This window comes from Papio anubis, chromosome 7, assembly GCF_008728515.1.
Source record: "Papio anubis isolate 15944 chromosome 7, Panubis1.0, whole genome shotgun sequence".
In the NCBI taxonomy this organism is placed as follows: Eukaryota; Metazoa; Chordata; class Mammalia; order Primates; family Cercopithecidae; genus Papio; species Papio anubis.
In genome coordinates, this window is record NC_044982.1 from 67,269,997 (window position 1) to 67,294,495 (window position 24,499).

Below are 24,499 nucleotides of genomic sequence, written 5' to 3' on the forward strand. Positions count from 1 at the left end.
GATATCCGGCAGGCATCAGGCCAGTGCCCCTTGATGTAAGGAAGGAGCAGACAACAACCTTTGCTGTTGTGCAGCCTCCACTGGTGATACCCAGATGAACAGAGTCTGGAGTGGACCTCCAGCAAACTGCAGCAGATCAGCAGAAGAGGGGCCTGACTGTTAGAAGGAAAACTGACGAACAAAGCAACAACATCAACATCAACATAAAGGACCCCCACACAAAAACCCCATCCAAAGGTCACCAGCCTCAAAGATCAGAAGTAGATAAATCCATGAAGAAAAGGAAAAACTGCCACAAAAACGCTGAAAATTCCAAAAACCAGAATGCCTCTTCTCCAAATGATTGCAACTCCTCTCCCACAAGGGCACAAAACTGGACAGAGAATGAGATTGATGAATTGACAGAAGTAGGCTTCGGAAGTTGGGTAATAACAAACTTCTCTGAGCTAAAGGAGCAGGTTCTAACCCAATGCAAGGAAGCTAAGAACATTGATAAAAGGTTACAGGAACTGCTAACTAGAATAACTATTTTAGAGAGGAATAAATGACCTGATGGAGCTGAAAAACACAGCATAAGAACTTCGTGAAGCATACACAAATATCAATAGCTAAATCAATCAAGAGGAAGAAAGGGTATCAGAGACTGAAGATTAACTTATTAAAATAAGGCGTGAAGACAAGATTAAAGAAAAAAGAATGAAAAGGAACGAACAATGCCTCCAAGAAATATGGGATTAGGTGAAAAGACCAAATCTATGATTGATTGGTGTACCTGAAAGTGATGGGGAGAATGGAACCAAGTTGGAAAACACACTTCCAGATATTATCCAGGAGAACTTCCCCAACCTAGCAAGGCAGGCCAACATTCAAATTCAAGAAATGCAGAGAACACCACTAAGATATTCCTCAAGAAGAGCAACGCCAAGACACATAATCATCAGATTCACCAAGGTTGAAATGAAGGAAAAAATGTTAAGGACAGCCAGAGAGAAAGGTCAGGTTACCTACAAAGGGAAGCCCATCAAACTAACAGCAGATCTCTCTGCAGAAACCCTACAAGCCAGAACAGAGTGGGGACCAATATTCAACATTCTTAAAGAAAAGAATTTTCAACCCAGAATTTCATATCCAGCCAAACTAAGCTTCCTAAGTGAAGAACAATAAAATCCTTTACAGACAAGCAAGTGCTGAGGGATTTTGGCACCACCAGGCCTGCCTTACAAGGGCTCCTGAAGGAAGCACTGAATATGGAAAGGAAAAACCAGTACCAGCCACTGCAAAAACACACCAAAATGTAAAGACCATCGACATGATGAAGAAACTGCATCAACTAATGGGCAAAATAACCAGCTAGCATCATGGCAACAGGATCAGATTCACACATAACAATATTAACCTTAAATGTAAATGGGCTAAATGCCCCAATTAAAAGACACAGAATGGCAAATTGGATAAAGAGTCAAGATCTGTTGGTGTGCTGTATTCAGGAGACCCATCTCACGTGCAAAGACACACATAGGCTCAAAATAAAGGGATGGAGGAAGACTTACCAAGCAAATGGAAAGCAAAAAAAAGCAGGAGTTGCAATCCTAGTCTCTGATAAAACAGACTTGAAACCAACAAAGACCAAAAAAGACAAAGAAGGGCATTACATAAAGAGCTAACTATCCTAAATATATATGCACCCACTCAGATTCATAAAGCAAGTTCTTAGAGACCTACAAAGAGACTTAGACTCCCACACAATAATATTGGGAGACTTTGACACCCCACTGTCAATATTATGACAGATCAACGAGACAGAAAATTAACAAGGATATTCAGGACTTGAACTCAGCTCTATACCAAGCAGACCTAATAGACATCTACAGAACTCTCCACCCCAAATCAACAGAATATACATTTTTCTCAATGACACACAGCACTTATTCTAAAATCGACCACATAATTGGAAGTGAAACACTCCTCAACAACTGCAAAAGAATGGAAATCATAACAGTCTCTCAGATCACAGTGCAATCGAATTAGAACTCAGGATTAAGAATCTCACTCAAAACCAACTTGATTACTTTTAAAGCTCAGATAAGTTTTCTTTCTAAAATTTCTTGAATTATTGCTTCCTTCTCTTCATTTGCCTTCTCTCTTTCTGGAAATTCTATTCTTGGCATAAGTCTCCTGGCTTGTTATATATTTTCTCTTTTTACTCATAATTTCTATTTATGTTTTTCTTTTTTAGATAGTTTCTATATTTGAACTTTCAAAACACTTATTCAGTTTTCAGTAGTGCTGATTCCAATTTCTTCACATTTTTGGAATCTTTAAACTTAAAAATCATTTTTTTCCAAAACCTTTTGCTTTCTCATAATTTTTTTGTTATATTTAAAAAAAACTGCCTCATTTAATTTCCCATTGCTTTTGACGTGATGGAATCATTTAAGAAATATCATTTTAATTTTCAAAAGAAAAATGTAGTGTTGATCCCTAGTACTTGAACATTACAAAGAAAGTATGTTCTGCACAAAATCTACCTGCAACTACCATTGAATTGGAAGAATTACCTGAAGTATTTAGACAAGAAGACAAGGAAACCTTTCACCTAAATGTAACTGGAAAATTGCTCAAATTTTCCATTTACTACAGCTATTCAAATCTATATTATGGGTGCTTCATAGATACATTCAGATTGTTAGAATCCTAGATCTAGCAGGAACTCTCAGAATATTTAGTCTGAAGATTATGAACTTAAACCTCTGTAGAGACCAAGCAGTTGACATAAATGTAGGAAAATGGAGAGTCCATGTCTATGTAAGCAAGCACTAACCAACTTGAGTTTCTTTTTGCTCAAGAAAAATTGACAGCTATATATCACAGTCTTCTTTTTCAAAAGAACCCAGAAATTCCGATTTTAATACGAGCTCACCTTTTAAATGCTGACAACTCATTCATAATTTTCTTAGACAATACAAAGCCAGTTTTGACCAGCAGCCTGTGATCTCATCTCAGTTCTGATACTGGAGTTTTCAAACTGGGACTCCTTCCCAGACAATAAGTGACTTTCCAAGATCCACAAGATAATTAACATAAATGTAAATTCAATATTTTCATGTCTAAATAATTTCATCCAAAATGATCCAAGTAAAATGTATTTAACTATGTTTACTGAGTCCAAAAAAAAGCATATTTAGTATAGACTTTATTAAACACGCACTTTATAGAGAAGTGAATATCATGTATTGATTAGCAAATTATCTGTTCAATTATTTAACTTCATATAATTGGTGGAGGAGGGGGTTAAAAGGGGAGGGTTATGTCAGCAAGACATACCAAAAAATATAATTAATTCCATGGGGAGTTGAAAGTTTTATTATGGACTATTTTGTAATTATCATTATTATTAGTTTTTTTTTTTCTCCTAACCTGGGACAGATTTCTAACTAACTTTTTCTGGTTTTGTTTTGTTTGTTTGTTTGTTTGAGACAGAGTCTCACTCTATGGCCCAGGCTGGAGTGCAGTGGCACGATCTTGGCTCACTGCAACCTCTGCTTCCCAGGTTCAAGCAATTCTCGTGTCTCAGCCTTCCAAGTAGCTGGGATTATAGACACGCGCCACCACCCCCAGCTAATTTTTGTATTTTTTGTAGAGATGAGTTTTCACCACGTTGGCCAGGTTGGCCTTGAACTCCTGACCTCAAGTGATCGGCCCACTTTGGCCTCCCAAAGTGGAGCCACCATGCCCGGCCTAACTAACGTTTTATAATCAACATCTTCAACACCAAATCATACAGAATAAATTAATGATTTCTCTGGACTTATTTATCACGTAATGTCAACTCTCTTGAACCAAGCAAAAAAAAAAAATTAAGTGAGGAAGAGGCCTCCCAAAGCAAAATGATGTATGTTATTAAGCCCAGTTTTCACTAAGACTCAGTGGCACCACCATCTAACGGGTCCCCCAAGCTAGAAACCTCATAAGTTATCAGGTCCCCGAGCTCGAAACCTGGTATCCTCACTTTTCCTTGTAATTCTCCATGCTGCATTCAGTCAGTCATTAAATCCAATGATTCTGTCTACAAAAGATCTATCCAATTTGTCCTTCCAATCATTTCGACTACAACCATCAATGGTAGGCCAGAGGCTAAAAAATGTGGCCAGTGGACCAAATCCCACTCACAGAATGTTTTTTCTGACCTGCATTATGTTTTATTTTACTCTGAATATTTGCCAGTATTAAAAACTGCGAGATTTCACACACAAAAATCCAGATTTCCAGCTTTTCTTGAAAATCAGAGTATCTGGGGAAATGAGGCTGAAGGTAAGTAGTACCTTTATCCTTTAGACAGGGCATACAATCTCTAGTTGGCTACAGTTCTCACCTTTACCCACGCTTCACTCATTTCATTTGAGTTAGTAAACGCTGATTTAGATTTTCGCCTTTTCCTCATTTTCAGAACTAACACAACAGCTTCTTGACTGAACTCCATGCCTCTGGTCTTTACTCCTTTAATCTTTATTTGACAGCATTGACAGACTTTATAAATAAAACTTTTTCATTTTACTCCCTGCTTAAAATTCAATAGTGTCCCATCATCTATAAGATAGAGTTGAACTCCCTATTATTTGACCTCTCTGTACTTCTTCAACTTCAATCTATGTTCAAACTCAATTGCTTATTGTGCTCCAAAAGTGCCATATTCCCTCCCACTTCACTACTTTAAAAGTGCTCTTCTCAACCTACAATGCCTATCCTTTCTTTGTCTGGCTAACTCCTACTCTTCCTTCAAAATCAGCTCAAATATGATCTTCTCTGGGACACTCTCCCAGGCTCCTTCTCCCCACCCTCTCTACCTAACTCTCCCAATCAATCTACTAGGCAGCTACTCCTGCATATCAGTAGCACCCTGTGACTATTATAGGACTATATTAAAATTATTACTTTTTTATATGTGTCCTCCAACTAGAGTGAGCTCCTTGAAAACAACCACTATTAATTTCAGCTTAGATTATAAATAAGAAGATAAAAGCGCTTCCTCAATTATTTCTATCATAGCAATAGATGAGAAAAGCAACATTTGTAAAAGGCCTCTTATATGCCAAGTACTACAGCTAGTCCTTTTGCAATATCTCATTTAATAGTAAAATTTACAGCAAGTGAAAAAGTGAATAGAATTTGGAATTTCAGTTACAGTTTGGTTAAATTTTGATATTTTAGTTGCTTTTGTACCCCTACGTTATACCATTTTGAGGTTACAACTCTCAATTGAATACAAACAAGTTGCTTTTCATTTTCGGTTTTTTGGTTTTTTTTTTTTAAGAGATAAGGTCTAGCTATGTTGCCCAGACTGGTCTCAAACCCTTGGGCTCACTCTTCCCTTTTATTCTCTTTGTTACATTCAGTCAAAGGCTCTTCCTGCCTCAGCCTCCTAAGTAGTGGGAACTCCAGACACACGCCACCATACCCAGCTCCAGTTCCTATTATTCCTGAGTTAACTTATTTCGTACATAATTTTCCCTAATTTGAAAAATGGGGAGGGTGAGGTAAAAAGCAAACACTGCTCAAGGTCAACATCAACAAAGCTTAGGGAAATGTTTTTAAAAATCAATATCCATTTGACAAAACATTCATATAAACAGAAATCTTACAGGTAAGATGTCATGGAAAGAGAAACATTACATAAACATTATACAGGGAGGATTCACTCAAACATATTTTGTAGCCACTCTTATATTTAGCAAAATAGGTAAAATTATTGCAAAAAGTTTAAAAGGCAAACTTACCCTTTCTGTAAGAATTACAATGGATGAAAATGCAGAATTCATGAAATCATAACCATCAATTTGGAATAAGTATTTCAGAATCTGAAACTCAGAAGCATCTTCTGTTGATTTATAAATAAAAATATGTTAACATGATATTATATAACTTCTGATTCTAATTTCTTCCTTAATTGATGCATTGGAAAATAAATAACCTGCTTCTTACCTTTTTGAGAAATATAATTTTGAGAAGACAAAGAATTATCAGTTGAAACCATCTGATTATTTAGCAGGGTATTTTCCACAGATCTGTCTATCTCAACCAGAGCAGGCCCTTCAGTGTCTACTGATGGTTTTGAATTTTCATCACTATCTTTAGAAGATGAGGGTTTGAAATGTACTTCTTCATGAATTCTCATAGGTAACTCTATATTAGAGACCATATCTACAAATAAATAAAAAGAAATGTGTTTTTCCCAAATACTTGCTTTATTGAGGGCTCCCCTTTTGTTTTCTAGGCAGGTCTTTTTTCTGAACTTTTGTAGGTCATTATGATACTTCGTTAAAGAAAGGATACACCAAAACATAAATTGTATCCTGTGTTACCTTTCTATTGCTAGTAAGATAAATTACCAAAACTTGGTGGTTTAAACAATGCAAATGTATCCTCTTAGAGTTCTGAAAGTCAGAAATTCTAAAACCAAGGTGTTGAAGTTGGCAAGGCTGCATTCTATCAGGAGGCTCTAGGGCAGAATCCATTTCCTTGCTTTTTCTACTTTCTAGAGGCCTCCTGCATTCCTCGACACATGGCCCCACCCTCCATTTTCAAAGCCAGCAGTGTAGCATCTTCTAATTTCTGTCTCTCTTACTCTGATACACTTACGTTCCTCTTATAAGGAGCCTTGTAATTATATTAGACACACAAGGATAATCTCTCCATTTCAAGGTCCCTAATCACATTTGCAAGGTCCTTTCCACCATGTAAAGTAATATATTCTCAGAGTCTGGGGGTTAAGATACAGACATCTTTTAGGGGGCTTTTATTCAGCCTACTACATAGCCTTTTCTTTATTCCTCAGCCAAGGAAGAATTACAAAAGCTATATGTAATTCTATTCTCTACATGCCTTTTTGTCCTAAAAATTACTTTAAAAAAAACCCCTAAAACTAACATAACTGTCAACAATTCTGTTGTACTATATAAGCATATGACTAAGAATAAGGCAACACATAGATTCCCTTCAGATTTTATGCCTGCTATGTATGCATTTGTTAACCAGAAGGTGTAATGTCTAAAAAAAATTATCAGTGTGGTCCTGAAAAACAATAATAAAGAGTAGTAAGTGAATTGTTCAATGTCTAATTTTGCTCTTTGAGCTTATGAGTCTTAACATAGCACTTTGACACTGTCATTTATTTATCATTGTTTAAAAGAGGAAAGTCCCTATTGAGCAAACACGTATCAGTAATTTAATAATAGCACCTGTGGATAATAATACTTAAAAGCATTCAAATCAGGAGTCTGAATTCAAAGGGATTATTGTACATACAGGACTCAAGTAGTGATCTACAATAACGTTTAATACTATGAGAATAAAAGGATTATTCAATAAATATACTCAAATTTATACATAACTATATTATTTTAAAATATTGTTTTAAACTGCATTTGAAATAAATATATAATAAGAAAAATGAATATTCCCTATTCCATTTTCATATTTAATTATATTTTTAGGTATTATTTACACAATTAAACCTAAGCTTTAAGATTTACATTAAATATGGATATGCTTTTCTTTATTATTGCTTATTAGCAGAATTTTAAGTCAAATAAAATAATAATTTTTAATATTTAACTGTACTTGGGAAACTCATTATTTAAGTATGCACAATTGGAATCCTTTTGTAAAATCGTTATTCATGTTGTAATATAAATAATTGTTCCCTAATTTACCTGTTTTGTAAATTCCTAAATCAATATGTTAGTTTTCTGTAAATGTGGTTATCTCAAGTCTGAGCCTTTCACAAACATAGATTCAAGATCAGTGATTCATCTTGCTTATGCACTATAATTACAGCAAGTTTTCATTTGTTATTCCCTGAAAGAGCTGTTGAAATCTGAAAAGATTTGCTGTTTAATTCTTTCTCTAATATCCAGAAAATAGGGCCTGTGGCTTTATAGAAATCTTTTAGGATGCTTTTTTAAAAACAAATTTTTGCATGATCTCAGGTTGTTTTTCATTCCATTTTTATTTAATATTGTAGTGTTTTGGAATAACCCACTTTGTTAATAAATGACATCTTTTTTTCTGAAATTTAAAAGAATTTCTGAATATTTTCAAAAAAGTTCCTCAAAACTAGTTAAAATTGCAGCAACATCCTATTCTCATTTAACTATTTACCAATTTTAGAAATTCTTCCAGTACCTCTATATGAAATGATAAATTTTAAATATTTATGTGTGTGTGTGTGTGTGTGTGTGTGTGTGTGTGTGTGTGTGTATATATATATATATATATATATATATGAGACTGAGTCTCATTCTATTGCCCAGGCTGGAGTGCAGTTTTGCAATTTCAGCTCGCTGCAACCTCTGCCTCCCGAGTTCAAGTGGTTCTCATGCCTCAGCCTCCCGAGTAGCTGGGATTACAGGGGCACACCACCATGCCCGGCTAATTTTTGTATTTTTAGTAGAGACGGGGTTTCATCATGTTGGCTAGGCTGGTCTCGAACTCCTGACCTCAAGTAATCTGCCTGCCTCGGCTTCTCAACGTGCTGGGATTATAGGTGTGAGTCACCACACCCCGCCAATATTTTCTTCAGAGAGAAAGTGTCACTGTGTTGTCCAGGCCAGCCTCGAACATCTAGCCTCGAGCGATCTCCCACCTCAGCCTTTCAAGTAGCTGGGACTATAGGAGCATACCAACACTCCCAGCTAAATAAAATTTACAAAAATGATTTTTTTGTGAAATTCTTTTGAATTCCTGGAGTTTCTATGATTGTGCTCTAAAATATTTTTGTATATCAATCTTTGGAATCATCTGGATTTCTGTATCTAATATTGTTTTGTTGTAGTCTGTCTTCCTTCTAATTACTGTGACCTGCCTTTTCTTAAATATTCCTTTAGGATCTAACAAGTTTAGAATAAGAGAATTTACCTTTTAATTAGCCTTTAACAACCTAAAAAGGTCTCTAAGCTTTTTAGTCATAAAAAGCATCACACCTGCACCTTTCTCATTTGGAAAAGGGTTAGAATCTAAATATCTATATGTTGGTTGAGGATGTTGAGTAGAGAGCTCCCATCTTAGGGAATGTTAAGGTACTACATATAGTTCTGGAAATTCAAAAAAATCACCTGGTTCTAATGGAAATGTGTTTCCTTCAGAGTTTGTTGCCCTCTTCCTGTGAAAGGTTTTCTGTCATTCTAGGGTTTAATTGTTTTTGTATTATTGCTCAATATTTGCTGCATTTATATTCTGTCCATCACAGAGTCATAAGGATGGAGATGTGGAAAAGTTTTATTATAAAATGTTCTACTTAAAAAACAATCCACATGTTTTTAATCATAGGAATTGCTAGATACCTGGACATCTAGATCTGAAAGTATTATCTTATATTCTGCTCTCTTCTGTTGCCCTCTGTTGAACTCTCAGAATTGAGGAACTTGGGGGAGAAAGTTGAAAACTTTTTCCCTTTTTTTGCTTGAGTTTTCTTATTACATTGACACTTAAAGGAAACCCTTGTTATCAGCTGGGCACAGTAGCTCATGCCTGTATTCCCAGCATTTTGAGAGGCTGAAGCAGGAGGATCCCTTGAGCCTAGGAGTTGGGACCAGCCTGGACAACATAAGGAGACTCCATCTCCACAACATATAAAAATAAATTAGCTGGGTCTAGTAGTGGTGCACATTTGTCGTCCCAGCTACTCAGGAGGCTGAAGTCAAGGGATAGGTTGAGCCCTGGAGGTTGAGGCTGCAGTGAACTGTGATCACACCACTGCACTCCAGCGTAGGTGACAGGGTGAAACCTTGTCTCAGAACAAAAACAAAAGAAAACTCTTGTTATCATAGTCCTTCTTAGGAAAAGCAAAACTACAGACCTAGAATAAGATCTAATTTAGGAATCAAAACTATTTAATTAAAGTTTCCCTTAGTTGGCCGGGCACGATGGCTCACACCTGTAATCCTAGCAGTTTGGGTGGCTGAGTGGGGCAGATCGCTTGAGCTCAGGAGTTCGAGACCAGCATGGGCAATATAATGAAACCCTGCTTCTACAAATATGCAAAAATCAGCGGTCGTGGTGGCACGTGCCCATAGTCCCAACTACTTGGGAGGCAAAGGTGAGAGAATTGCATGAGCCCAGGAGGTCGACGCTGTGGTGACCTGAGATCATCCCACTGCACTCCAGCTTAGATGATAAAATGAGACCCTGTCTCAAAAACAAAAAAAAACAAAACAAAAAAAAAAAGTTTCTCTTAGCTTAGGTTTCTAAGAAAACCATTCAAATATAGTTGTATTGGGAAGGTGTTATTGCTAAAAAGTGAATGTGAATGAGAAAACCCACACCTACCAGAATAGAAAGTCAATAGACATTGTCTAAAATAGGGTAATCAAAGCAGAACAGTATAAAGATTCGATTTAGAAAACTCTTAAATACTAAAAAGATACTGCTTTAAAAACAAGAAAAGAAAATTATTGTCTCTGGGAAAGCAGTGGGAGTGGAGGTAGATGGAGGGAACAGACATTGCTATTGTCGGGAAAAAAAAAAAATACCTTAGCACTATTTCAAATTTTAAACTATTTACATACAATATTTTGATAAAAATTAAAATTTATTGTAAAATACTTTAAGATTTTCCTGGAACATCTTTAGATCTCCAGTCATTGTTTTTCTGTTGAGATTTTATTTTATAATATTAAGATCTAAATTCCAGTGTAAACCAGAAATTGATGAAAGAGCTAAGCATTTTGAGCCGGGCATGGTGACTCACGCCTGTAATCACAGCACTTTGGGAGGCTGAGGTGGGAGGATCACGAGGTCAGGAGTTCGAGACCAGTGTGGCCAACATGGTGAAAGCCCGTCTCTACTAAAAACACAAAAATTAGCTGGGTATGGTGGTGTGTGCCTATAATCCCAGTTACTCAGGAGGCTGAGGCAGGAGAACTGCTTGAACCAGGACCTGGTAGGTGGAGGTTGTGGTGAGCTGACATCACGCCATTACACTCCAGCCTGGGCAACAAGAGTGAAACTCTGTCTCAAAAAAAAAAAGAAAAAAAAGAAAGAGCTAAGTATTTTTAAAAAGGCAGATTCCTGGACTTTTTCATCTGATTTGCACTTTTGAAAATAAATTATGTTTAAAAATAAAATAAATTCTAATATAAATATTTTCATACCAACCTGACGGATTGTATGAACTTTCGAACATCATAACTTTTGTATTATCTGTGGGATAATTATCAATGGAAAATTCTTCAGTTTCTTCATTTTCAATTACGTTATTTTGATCCAGTGTCTGTTTGGGAAATGGCAATTCCGTTTCCTTTGGAGTGTTCTGGAAGTTCCAAGGGTTGTCAAAATTATACAAGAACTTTTTCAAATATGGTATGGTATCCGATTCATCTGTTTTTTCTAAGACTGGTTTCTTGTCTATTTGATCTTCTGTTTCCATAATTTGTATCATTTCTATTTCTTGTTCTTTTTCAGGGTCTAATTCATTTGTTAGAGGATATTCATGTTCCCCTGCCCCACCATCTTCTTCATTTTTCCTGTCATCTAACATAATTTTGTCTTCCTTGGCATATGCAAAGCCTAGCATAGCAAAACCAAAATCAAACCAACTTGGCTCGAGACTCAAGCTATCATTAGTGATTGTGTCTTTTTTTTCTATTAATATTTCTGTACATGGAACTGTGTCTTCTTTATCAGATGATATGGAATTGGGAAAATCTTGTAGTGGTGAATTGCTTTCTTCAGCTAATAATTCAAGCCCTGTATCCTCATCTCCAAAACCTAAATAATTTGTAAATCCACCACCAAACCAACCAGTGGGTTGAGGTTTGGGAACGTGCTCTGACTCAGATGCTAGTTCAGAATGCGTCTTTGGCACTGAATCAATTTCTGATTCAGATTCTTGCTGATGTTCTGTTTGAGGCTCACCATTGTTTAATTCCTCTAGGTCATTCTCATCTTCCACTGCTATTTTTCTACTTCGAAATGAGCTTTCTTGTACAGGTTCAATAACTGATTCAAAAGCCTTCTCTTCAGCTTGTTCTCCTCTCAATCCAAACCATTCTTTGAGTCCAGGCACAGCTGAAGATGGTGGGACATGCACTTCTGGAATATGATCCTGTTCCACACTTTCAACAACTGCTTCTTCCCAGTTTTTTGATTCACTGGTACTTCCGATATCTTCAGGAGCCTCTAATGCTGGAAATTGGTCTTCAAACAAAGTACTTTCGTAAGTTGCATAAAATCCAGGTTCTAGCTGAAAATCACCTTCATATATACTAGATTTTTCATCTTTATCTTCTTCAAAAGGATATATATTTTCACCATAATCACTGTTTAATTCACTATCTTCATTGTCAAATGTGTAACTTACTCCAAGAAGACAAAGAAAGTCAGATTCCTAAAAGTAAAAAAATACATGTGATTAACATGAATGTACTAGAGTTCCTTGTTTCTCATTTAAAATGGATGACTGTGGGCCGTGACTCATTTAAAATGGATGACTGTGGGCCGTGCCTGGTGGCTCACGCCTGTAATCCCAGCACTTTGGGAGGCTGAGGCAGGCGGATCATGAGGTCAGGAGATCGAGACCATCCTGGCTAACACGGTGGAACCCCGTCTCAACTAAAAATACAAAAAATTAGCCAGGCGTGGTGGCAAGCACCTGTAGTCCCAGCTATTTGGGAGGCTGAGGCAGGAGAATGGCGTGAACCCAGCAGGTGGAGCTTACAGTGAGCTGAGATCGTGCCACTGTACTCCAGCCTGGGGGACAGAGAGAGACTCTGTCTCAAAAAAAAAAGAAAAAAGAAGAAAGTAAAAAGGATGACAGTGATTTTCCCAAGACACATGACTAGCTCAAGAGCAGAGCAAAAACTCAAACATTTATATCACAACTGACTTCAAGGCTAAGTATGTAAACCTAAATGAAAAACCTTTTACATTACGGCTTTTTGTTTCTTTGTTTGTTTGTTTTTAGAGACAGGGTCTTGCTCTGCTGTCCAGGGTGGAGGACAGCTCACAGCTTGCTTGAACTCCAGGGTTCGAGTGAACCTCCCTCCTCAGCCTCCGAAGTAGCTGATATTATACCCAGCTAATTAAAAAAAATCTTTTGTGAAGATGGAGTGTCGCTATTTTGCCCAGGCTGCTCTTGAACTTATGGCCTCAAGCAATCATCCTACCTCAGCCTCCCAAAGCACTGGGATTACAGATGTGAGCCACCGCACCAGGCCCATTATGATTTCTTTGTTATTAAATAGTTGAAATTTTGGGGCCAGGCATGGTGGCTCATGCCTGTAATCCCAGCACTTTGGGAGGCTCAGGCGAGTGGATTGCCTGAGCTCAGGAGTTCAAGACCAGCCTGGCCAACATGGCAAAACTCCATCTCTACTAAAAAATACAAAAATTAGCCAGGCATGGTGGTGGTCACCTGTAGTCCCAGCTTCTCGGGAGGCTGAGGCAGGAGAATTGCTTGAACCCAGGAGGCAGAGGTTGCAGTGAGACGAGATCTCACAACTGCACTTCAGCTTGGGTAACAGAGTGAGACTCCGTCTCAAAAAAATAAATAAATAAAATTTATTTCAAATAGTTGGAATTTTTGAGAAGCAGAGACAATCAATGCTTTCAGTGTATTCTGCAAACAAAATCTCATGAAAAGGCATGCATATCCACAAAATTTTGCACCTCCTAAGAACACACGGACTGAACATATGCATCTTTGCAGTGATTTGAGGTAGGGTTCTATGGTTTGACTGTCTCCCCAAAAACCATATATTGGAAACTGAATCCCAAATGCAATATTGTTGACAGATGAGGCCTGGTGAGAGGTGATCAGTCCATAAGGGCAGAATGAGTAGGATTAATGCCATTACTGCGTGAGCGGGCTTATTATCACAGGAGTGGGTTCCCTTATAAAAGGACCACTAGTTCAGCACCTGTCTTGCTCTCTCTCTCCAGCGTTTTTCCCCATCTTGCCTTCCAGTATGAGATGTTGCAACAAGAAGACTTCTCAGCCTTCAGAACTGTGAGAAATAAGTTTATTTTCTTTATAAGTTATCCAGTCTCTGGTATTCTCTTATAGCAGCACAACATTGACTAAGACAGAGAGGAATTTCACAGCATATGGTTATGTCTCAGACAGACCAGAGACTCTAAAGCAAGTTTGTCCAACCTGCAGCCTAAGATGGCTTTGAATGTGGCCCAACAAAAATTCATAAACTTTTAAAAAATATTATGGGATTTCTTTTTGCAATATTTCTTTTTAGCTCATCAGCTATATTAGTGTTAGGGTATTTTATGTGTAGCAGAAGACAATTCTTCTTCCAGTGTGGCCCAGGGAAGCCAAAAGATTGGACCTCTGCTCTAAAGCATGAAAACCTGGTTAAAAGTTGCACCAAAAGGCTGGACACAGTGCATCATGCCTGTAATCCCAGCACTTTGGGAGGCCAAGGTAGGAGGAGTGCTTGAGCCCAGGAGGTCAAGGCTGCAGTGAGCCATGGTTGCACCACTTCATTCCAGCCTGAGCAACAGGGCAAGATCCTATCTTTAAAAAAAAAAAAGTTAGCTAGGTGTGGTGGCCCACGCCTGTAATCCCAGCGTTTGGGGAGGGTGAGGTAGGCAGACTGCTTGAGCCCAGGAGTTTATAAACAGCCTGGGCAACATGGAGAAATTCTGTCTGTACAAAAAAAAAAAAATACAAAAATTAGCCAGGCATAGTGGCATGCGCTGTAGTCCCAGCTACTCTGGAGGCTGAGGTGGGAAGAGCACTTGAGCTAGGAGGTTGAGGCTCCAGTGGGCTATAATTGTGCCACTGCACTCCAGCCTGGGCAACAGAGTTAGATCCTATTAAAAAAAAAAAAAAAAAAAAAAAAAGTTGCACTGAAACAATTTGGCTTCATTTATTGAGATATTGCATACAGCCAATGGAAGTGAGGATCTACTTGTCCATCTCACAAAACAACCAAATCATTAAGAAGAAACATGATGAAGACTTTTTTTTTAATCCGAATGTTAGAAATAGTGACGTGTGCTGCCTTTAGATATTACCATTATGAAATGAGGATAACGTTCAGATTTTTTAAAGAATAAGCTTCAGAATTGCAATTTTATAATATACACTTGGCACTACAGTCTAGTACATGATTAAGAACAGACTCTGGAGTCAAACCCTTTGGGTTCAATGCCCAACCCCGCCATCTACTACCTCTGTGCCCTTGGGTGAATTTTATGATCTTTCTATGCCTCAGTCTCCTTCATCTGTAAGATGGGGATGTTGGGGCTCAGAAATACCCCCAAAATGAAGACATCAGAAGCAAAATTCTTCTCTGACCTTCTCCTATTCTCCACCTCTCAGTCTCATTTTCCCCCGAGGCTAGTCACAGAAAGTAGAATCCCGCCTTCCCAAGGCAGCTCATAGAAACAAGAACCTCTTTTCTACAAAGCCAGCCATATAATCTAAAATTATTACTCTAATGTTTCCTCCTCTTTTCTATGCAAAGCTATTCATAAATTCTCTGACCTACCTTGTTTGATTGTAGGGCATAAGACCCGCATTCCAGGGAAGGCCCTGCCCTATAATCAGAAAGATGCAATGCATGCTCAGCAAAGCCAAGGAGATTCTAGACAGACAGGCCTTTCTGGGTTCCCCCACTCAGTCTACTGAATTAGATCACACCCTTTTTGTTCAGTCATATCTCTACATGGCTATCCATACGTTACTGAAGCTAAGCATAAAAATGGACAGTTTCCTCTGTATCTTCGGGTCTTCATTCTTTTTTTTGTTTGTTTTTTTGAGATGGAGTCTTGCTCTATCGCCCAGTCTGGAGTGCAGTGGCATGATCTCCACTCACTGCAACTTCTGCCTCCCGGGTTCAAGCAATTCTCCTGTCTCAGCCTCCCAAGTAGCTGGGGAAACAGGCGCACGCCACCACGCCTGGCTAATTTTTGTATTCTTAGTAGAGATGTGGTTTTACCATATTGGTCAGGCTGGTCTCGAACTCCTGATCTCAGGTGATCCACCTGCCTTGGCCTCCCAAAGTGCTGGGATTACAGGTGTGAGCCACCACGCCCAGCCTGGTTCTCCATTCTGAAGATTCCTGTGTCACGTAAAATTGTGATCAAATAAATTTGTATGCCTTTTCACGTATTAATCTTCCTTTTGCAAGTTGACTTTTCATCTGACTTTCAGAGAGAACTTTCCTCCTTGAATCCTCCAGGGATAATGACAGTACCTATTTTACCGAGGTGTTGTGAGGATTAAATAAGTCAAGCGTTTAGAATAGTAACTATCTCTAGTAAATAGTCGCATATCCCAGCCCAAAGTTACAGACCCCAGATACAACCAGAAATGTGGGGATAAAAGGCCCAATCGTCTTGCCTCTCTCTCTATTAAAGACAACTCTGAAGGGCCATTCCAGCTCCAGAGCTCCTTAGGAAATCAGCTGAGACCTTCACTGCAACTACATCACAATTCAACTTCTCTGTCTGCCCAGTCATGCTTCTTTTTTCTTTTTCTTTTTCGTTGTTTTTGTTTGTTTCTTTGTTTGTCTCGGCCTCCCAAAGTGCTGGGATTACAGGCGTGAGCCACCGGGCCCAGCCAAGTCCTGCTTTTTCTTTTGTTCCTTCACAGGTGCTATTCCCAAACTACCCAGCAAACTTCTTGGATGCAAAGATTCATTTCAATATCTGTTTCCCAGGGAACTTGATATAAGAATTTGGGGCATCTGTGCACTTACTTTGTGCATGGCACTGTGCTAGGTCCTGGGATTCTGCAGTAAACAATAGAAAAAACTAATTGTAAATTGCAATAAATGAGGACGGGTGCAGTGGCTCACACCTGTAGTTCCAGCACTTTGGGAGGCCAAGACGAATGGATCACTTGAGGTCAGGAGTTCGAGACCAGCCTGACCAACGTGGTGAAACCCCCGTCTCTACTAAAAATACAAAAATTAGCCGGGCGTGGTGGCAGGCCCCTGTAATCCCAGCTACTTGGAAGGCTGAGTCAGGAGAATCACTTGAACCCAGGAGATGGAGGTTGCAGTGAACAGAGATTGTGCCATTGTACTCCAGCCTGGGCAATAAGAGGCGAAACTCCACCTCAAAAAAAAAAAAAGAAAGAAAGAAAAAAAGAATTGCAATAAGTGCTATGAAGAAAATAAATAGAAAACTGTGATTAAGAAGCAACAATTCCTTTAGAATCATCATGGAAGGCCTCTCCAAGGCACTGGTTTTTATTTTTAATTTTCAAACTCAACATACTTTCATTTCAGTTTTATGGAGGTATAATTGGTATACATAAACTGCATATAATGAATGTACACATTTGAACAAATGTATACACTTGTGTTACCATCACCACAATCCAGATATTGAAACATATCTTTTGCTTCCAAAAGTTTCCTAGGAGGCACTGATGTTTAATCTCAGGCCTAAAGGATAAGAAAAAACTAGCCAAGTGAAGTGTTTGGGGAAAGCATTCCAACCAGAAGAAATAGCCTGTTTGGGTCCCCGGGCTGCAAAAGAGCTTGGCATGTTCTAAGAACAGTTAAAAGTCCAGATTGGCCACGAGCGTGGTGAGTGACGGGAGAATGGCACCAGAGACAGGGTCAGCAAGGGAGGCAAGAGCAGATCATGTGGGACTGTGAAGCCAGGGTAAGAAGTCTGGGTTTTATTCCAGGTCCAGTGAAAAGCCACTAAAGGGCTTTAAAGGAATGACATAATCTGATTTTTTGTTTTTACAAGATTTATTATTGTTTGGAGAATGGATTGAAAGAGGGCAAAAGTATAGACAAAGAGTATAGTTAGAAGGCTATTGTAGTATTCTAATCAATAGATGAAGCTGCTTGTGGTGGCACACCTGTAATCCCAACCATTGGTGAGGCTGAGACGGGAGGATTGCTTGAGCCCCAGGAATTCTGGGCTGTAGTACAGTTTGATTGTACCACTGCGTTCCAGCCAAGAGATGATGGTGCCTTGAATTAGGGCGATAGTGAAAATGGAATTGAAGAGAAGACAATATACTCCAGATATATTTTAGAAATAGAACTGACAGGACCAATTATTATATAGTAAATAGCTAATCCCAGAGTTTGTGATGGGAAAGAGCCAGAAAATAGGCAGTTTGTTTAACTAGATAGACTCCCTTCTCACTGACCTCATTTAAGGTAAATTGGCTTAAGCTAGAATCTGAATTAAATGGGCTAAACAAGTTTATTAATTGAAAAGTCACCTCCTGATTCCCTTGAAGCCCAACATTATCATGCTCATGAAAAACTCCAACAGCAAAAGAGGATGTGCAGATATGAGACTAACGAGTGTGGTGGAAAATAAACTTTTATCTTAGTAAGACAATAGCATTAGTAATAATATCTAACACTTACTGAGCACTTAGTGCTCTTCTATGTACTTTACATATACTCATTTATTCTTCAATATATGTGAAGTAGCACTGTATTATACTCAGCACCTCCACTTTACAGATAAGGAAATTGAGGCATACCAGGCCACATAGCTTGTAAGTGGTTGAGTCAGACTTTGAACTCAGTCCATCTCCAGAATCCATGCTCTTAACAACTACACTCTACTGCCTGTCTGTTAATTTTTCAGAAAGCAAAATCTTTTACTGTCACCAAATTTGTCTTACTTAATTTTATTCAAGCTCAAGCTATTCCTAGAGCAAGTTCTCAGGTCAACTATTTCATGCATTCACTATAAAAGGTACATAATCAATAGGCACTGATACTGGGGAAAACTGTTTTAACCAAGAAATTTTAAATTCAATTAACAACTGAGAATGAGTTTACTCACTTTAGTTGACATTTGAATTTCCTCAGATATGAACACCTCTTCAATCTGGACCGCATCTCTGGGAAAATATCCAAACTCTTTTCCTTTCTGTCAAAATGAAGAACAAAGACCATCGAGGAAGAATGATCAAAGCAATAATAATTATTGAACCTAATTTTGTCCCATGTCCTTGGCTTTCATCTACTCCAAATCGCAAACATTGACAATCAATTTCCATATAAAAGAGAGTAAAATCATATTTTGTTATTCAAAAGAAGAGCATTTATTTAAGGAACAAAGAGCCAAATGGTAAAATGTCGCTGTTTCAAACTTCAGAAAGAAACCTGTTCCACTTACTCATTTTATTCCTTTTTCTGTTCTTTAACAACCTTTCCTGTCCAGGTCAACTGCAGATTTACACGAGTAGACCTGGGATATCAAAAGGCAAGGCAATGGTGGCGGTAGCCAAGCTAGATGGAGTAGTGACATATTCAATGTTTTCAGGATGTTAAAATCAGACAGGCGGTTTAAACTCTGAAGGGCCACAAATGGATTCATCAAGATAGTAAAGGTCTACAATTCCTACAGGGAGGATTTGGTTCCATTCTACTTTTCTGGGGCTACCTTAATAACAGAGATCCTCTTAACCCAGTTCAAACAAGGCAGATTGTCCCCCAAGGGTGAATGTTTTACACAGCCACCCTCAGCCCATTTCCTAACCCTGTTAAAGTTTTAAAGAACATATTTCTTTTGGTCCTGTACTCCAGCACCTTTGTACCTCAACTGTGATTTGTCCAGCTCTCCATAGCTGTAACTTTTTGGAAACTGACAGCCTGTGGGTCCACAGTGTGGTTTCTTAAACAGCTAACTGCATGAACTAAACATCAAATGCACAAAAGTAAATGTGCCTAAAACTTCGCCCTGGCTCCATACATTAAACATTGCTTTTATGTGGAACCATTATGTTCACATATAGTAAATAAAAAAGAATGCTTTCTTTGACTTTTGTGACATCTAAGATGCCACTTTTTGTACGGCTGCATTGGATGCCTCCAATGAATTCAAGACATAGATTGTTTTTTCGTTTTCATTTTTTAATAGAGACAGAGTCTTGCTCTGTTGCCCAGCCTGGAGTGCAGCAGTGCAATCATAGCTCACTGTAACCTCTAACTCCTGGGTTCAAGCTGTCCTCCTGCCTCAGCCTCCCTCAGCCTCTGAAGTAGCTAGGACTACAGACATGTAAACACCCCACTAATTTGTGTGTGTATGTTGTGTGTGTGTGTGTGTATTCTTGCTATGCTTCCCAGGCTGGTCTCAAACTCTTGGCCTCAAGTGTTCCTCCTGCTTCAGCTTCCCAAAGCACTGGGATTACAGGCATGAGCCACCACGCCTGGCCTTAGATTGGCATTTTAAAGGCACCAGAAGCAGTAGGGCAAGTTGGGAACTGCAGAGGCCAGACAAGCAATTCTGGCCAGTGACAACTAGAAGTCCAGTCCTATAGCCCCTGATGGTAAAGGAGAATTTTTAAATAAAATCTGCTCCTTCAAACAGTGACCACAGGGGCTATACAAAAGAAGAGGTCTGGTGCATATGTAATATGGAAGTGATATATGTATCAAGTCTATCATGTTTGTTCAGCTTGGGAGTAAAAGTACTTATCATAGCACCTTTGCATTATAAACCATAATGATACAATCAAAGAGAAACCTTTTTTCAATGGAAAGTATTAATCATTGAATTTCCCATGTTATATATTCAGAGATTATTTAACCTTCTAGAAACGTCAGCATACTAAAGCTTTGGGCCAAATAAAAGGCTCTCTCAGCTGGGTTGTCTTTTTTATTTTTTTGTTTTTGTTTGTTTTTATTTTTTTGTTTTTTGGTTTTTTTTTTGAGACAGGGTCTCACTTTGTAACCCAGGCTGGAGTGCAGTGGTGCAATCACGGTTCACTGCAGCCTCTACGTCCGGGCTCAAGCGATCCTCCCACTTTAGCCTCTCAAGTAGCTGGGTTTACAGGCATGCACTACTACACGCAGCTAATTTTTATATTTTTAGTAGAGATGAGGTTTCGCCATGTTGTCCAGGCTGGTCTCAAACTCCCGGCCTCAAGCGATCCGCCCACCCAAAGTGCTGATATTACAAGTGTGAGCCACCGCACCTGACCTGAGCTGTTATTTTTTTCTATAAAAAACTTACACATGTAGGGCCAGGTGCGGTGGCTCACGCCTGTAATCCCAGCCCTTTGGGAGGCCAAGACAGGTGGATCACCTGAGGTCAGGAGTTCCAGACCAGCCTGGCCAACATGATGAAACCCCGCCACTACTAAAAATACAAAAATTAGTCGGGCGTGGTGGCAGGCACCTGTAATCCCAGCTACTCAGGAAGCTGAGGCAGGAGAATCGCTTGAACCCGGGAAGCAGAGGTTGCAGTGAGCTGAAATCGCACCACTGCACTCCAGCCCGGGCAACTTATACACCTACGCTACCAACCTTTCTGGGGATCTCTTCAATAACAACCCAGCCCTTCATTTGCTCAGAAAGAAATGTCTTTTAATCTGATTAACTAAAACTTTGCAGTCTCTTTACAACTTGACCATTGGCGGGGTGCAGTGGCTCACGCCTGTAATCCCAGCTCTTTGGGATGCCAAGGCAGGTGCATCACCTGAGGTCAGGAGTTTGAGACCAGCCTGACCAACATGGTGAAACCCCATCTCTACTAAAAATACAAAAATTAGCCAGGCGTGGTGGCATGCGCCTGTAATCCCAGCTACTCAGGAGGCTGAGGCAGGAGAATTGCTTGAACCCGGGAGGCGGAGGTTGCAGTGAGCAGAGATTGCACCACTGCACTCCAGCCCGGGCAACAAGAACGAGACTTTGTCTCAAAAAACAAACAAACAACAAAAAAAAAAACGAAAAAAAAAAACCTTGACCTTTGGCAGCACCAAGAAATGACTGGGGTTGCCTAGCCATCCCATAATATAAAGTCCCTCCAAATAAATATAAAAATCTAATTTTAAAAATGATGCATGCTGTGTAAAAATAAATTCAAGAATTCAAGGCATTCTCTTAGCCCTCCATCCCAACTATACTGCCTTCCCAAAAAGCCTCTTTTATAGAAATATTGGAACTCCCACTAAACACGACCATTTTTTGTTTGTTTAAATATGTTAAGGGTTTTTAATATATATACTGTGTTTTGAAATTCTTAACATTTCTTTAAAGATGAAAAGCAGGTATCCTTAGCTGGGTGCGGTGGCTCACACCTGTAATCCTGGAACTTTGGGAGGGTGAGGCAGACAGATTACTTTAGCTCAAGAGTTCGTGACTAGCCTGGGCAACAGAGTGAAACGCTGTCTCTACCAAGAATACAAAAATTAGCCGGACATGGTGACACACACCTGTAGTCCCAGCTACTCAGGAGGCTGAGGTGGGAGGATGGCTTGAACTCAGGACATGGAGGTTGGAAGTTGTAGTGAGCTGTGATCACACCACTGCACTCCAGCCTGGGCAACAGAGTCAGGCCCAGTTTCCTGTTTCCAAAGAAAACAAAACAAAAAGAAAGAAAAGAAAAGAAAAGAAAAGGAATCCTTGTGCAAGTTGGTCATTTATTCTGCATTCAATTTTTAAAAGTAGTTACTTACACTTCCTGCCCACAAATCTTCCCTTTCTCCTGCAAGTTTAACAAAAACAGATATCTCTTCTCCCTTAGTGAAGTTCAGGTATCTGCAGTCAGGTCCTCTGTAATCTCTCATGGCTGAGACTCTGCTTATTAAAGCTATGTAAAACATGTAAAGAAAAACACCACATTAAATTAAAATGTTATTTCTCCCCTTTCATCTTGCTCTCTTTCAATCCATCCTATATGTTTCCAAATGCTAATATCTTTATATCATTTATGGCCTCAAAAACCTACGTAGCCTTAGAGAGTCTAAGCCTTTGGGCCTGGTATCCAAGGCTGTCCATAACCTGGTCCCCTTTCTCTCTTTGAAAGGACCTCCTCCTATCCCTTCACACAGACTTGGCTACACTCAAGCTTGTTTATCCATTGTCCCTGGAACGTATCATCATCATTCTCTAGTCTGTAGGAAAGGAAAAAAGGTAATCAGTTTTCTTCCTGGCACTTATCATATTCTAGGCATTATGATAATTGCTCTCATCTTTTTATTTTATTAAATCCTCAAAACAGACCTATGAGGTAAATAATTTCATCTCAGTCTAACAAATGAGTCTTTAGTGAAGGCTCAGAGAATTGGTCACACAACCCCAGTGGAGCCCGATTTGCCCTGAGGTTCTTCTCACTGCAAAATCTCCTTCCTTATTCTGAGCTTTTCTTTCTGTCCTTTCCCCAGTCTAGACACCTGTTTGCCCCTTCATGCTTAAGTCATGCCCAGCTTCCTCTGTGAGGCAGCCTGATTATTCCAACCTACTCCGATTGCCCTTTCTCTGAACTTTAATATTACCTATTATCCTTACTAGGCTGCATCACTATTTACTGTTTCATTTAACCTGTCTTGTCATCGTTCACTAAAATTAAATTTTCTGAAGGGGAAGAAACTTATCTTACATCTCATTTTATTCTCCTTAGATGCATAGCACCTGCCCCCCATCCAACCCAACATGTAGTAGGCCCTCAATAACTATGAACGAATCACAGCCACATATGCCAGATTCAGCAGTTCAACACATGAAGTAATATACACACCATATTATCTATTATAATTATACTGACATGTGTAAAACAAGATATTTTTATTGTCATGCAATTAAAGTTAAAATAACATCATAAATTTCTATAAATTTGAATGTTCCCTTTTCAGGTTCTATGTCTGGCCTTAAGAAAACTAAAATGATGTTGTAATATAAAGAGGGAAAGAAAGACTTTTTTTTTCTTTATATATATTTTTTTGAGGCAGGGTCTTGTTCTGTTGCCTATGCTAGAGTGCAGTGGCATAATGATAGCTGACTGCAGCCTCCACTTCCCAGGTTTAAGCCATCCTCCACCCTCAGTCTCCCTAGTAGCTGGGACTATAGCTTGTGCCACCATGCTCAGCTAACTTTTTTGATTTTTTGTAGAGATGAGGTCTCACTATGTTGCCCAGGCTGGTCTCAAACTCCTGGACTCAAGTGATCCTCTCACTTCAGCCTCTCAAAGTGCTGGGATTAGAGGTGCAAGCCACCACACCCAGCCAAAAGATTATTATGACAATAAAACATCATCTAGCAAACTTCTCTACATATTACGTTGTATGTCCAAAAAGTTAAGGAAGAATGTTTACTCAAAATTATTACTTATAAATTATTTATGTTTATACTAATAATGTTTTCCATTTTTAATTTTCATGTTACAAATTAGAAGTAATTCTCACAGCCAGGCGCAGTGGCTCATGCCTGTAATCCTAGCACTTTGGGAGGCTGAGGCGGGTGGATTCCCTGAGCTCAGGCTGGGCAACACAGTGAAATCCCGTCTCTACTACAATACAAAAAATTAGCCGGGTGTGGTGTTGTGCACCTGGAGGCTGAGACAGGAGAACTTGTGAGGCGGAGGTTGCAGTGAGTCGAGATCGTGCCATTGCACTCCAGCCTGGGCGACAGAGCAAGACTCCATCTCAGAAAAAAAGAACAAAAAGGTAGAATTTATTTAAAGCAACTCTTGATTTTGCTGCGAGAGAAAAAGTACATATTTATTATAACATAAAAACAAAAGGAAAAATAACTTATTTAAAGCAACTCTAATATAT

The 24,499-nt window shown here is 39.0% G+C and overlaps 1 protein-coding gene across 9 annotated transcripts in view; it reads right to left on the minus strand.

Moving 5' to 3' along the window:
• MIA2 (MIA SH3 domain ER export factor 2) overlaps positions 1-24,499 on the minus strand; it is a 117,000-nt gene that overhangs the window by 91,461 nt on the left and 1,040 nt on the right. For 8 of the 9 annotated variants that reach the window (XR_004184940.1, XM_031668151.1, XM_031668148.1 and 5 more), the window contains exons 2-6: positions 22,403-22,536; positions 18,784-18,870; positions 11,152-12,382; positions 5,980-6,198; positions 5,775-5,875 (exon numbers count right to left, since the gene is read on the minus strand). Coding sequence is in view for 8 of the 9 variants with exons in the window: in XM_031668151.1 (XP_031524011.1) it covers positions 5,775-5,875; positions 5,980-6,198; positions 11,152-12,382; positions 18,784-18,870; positions 22,403-22,536 (1,772 nt within the window). In the remaining variant the exon portion in view is untranslated. The remainder of the gene's footprint in view (positions 1-5,774; positions 5,876-5,979; positions 6,199-11,151; positions 12,383-18,783; positions 18,871-22,402; positions 22,537-24,499) is intronic. The other variant, XM_031668155.1, reaches the window with a different exon arrangement.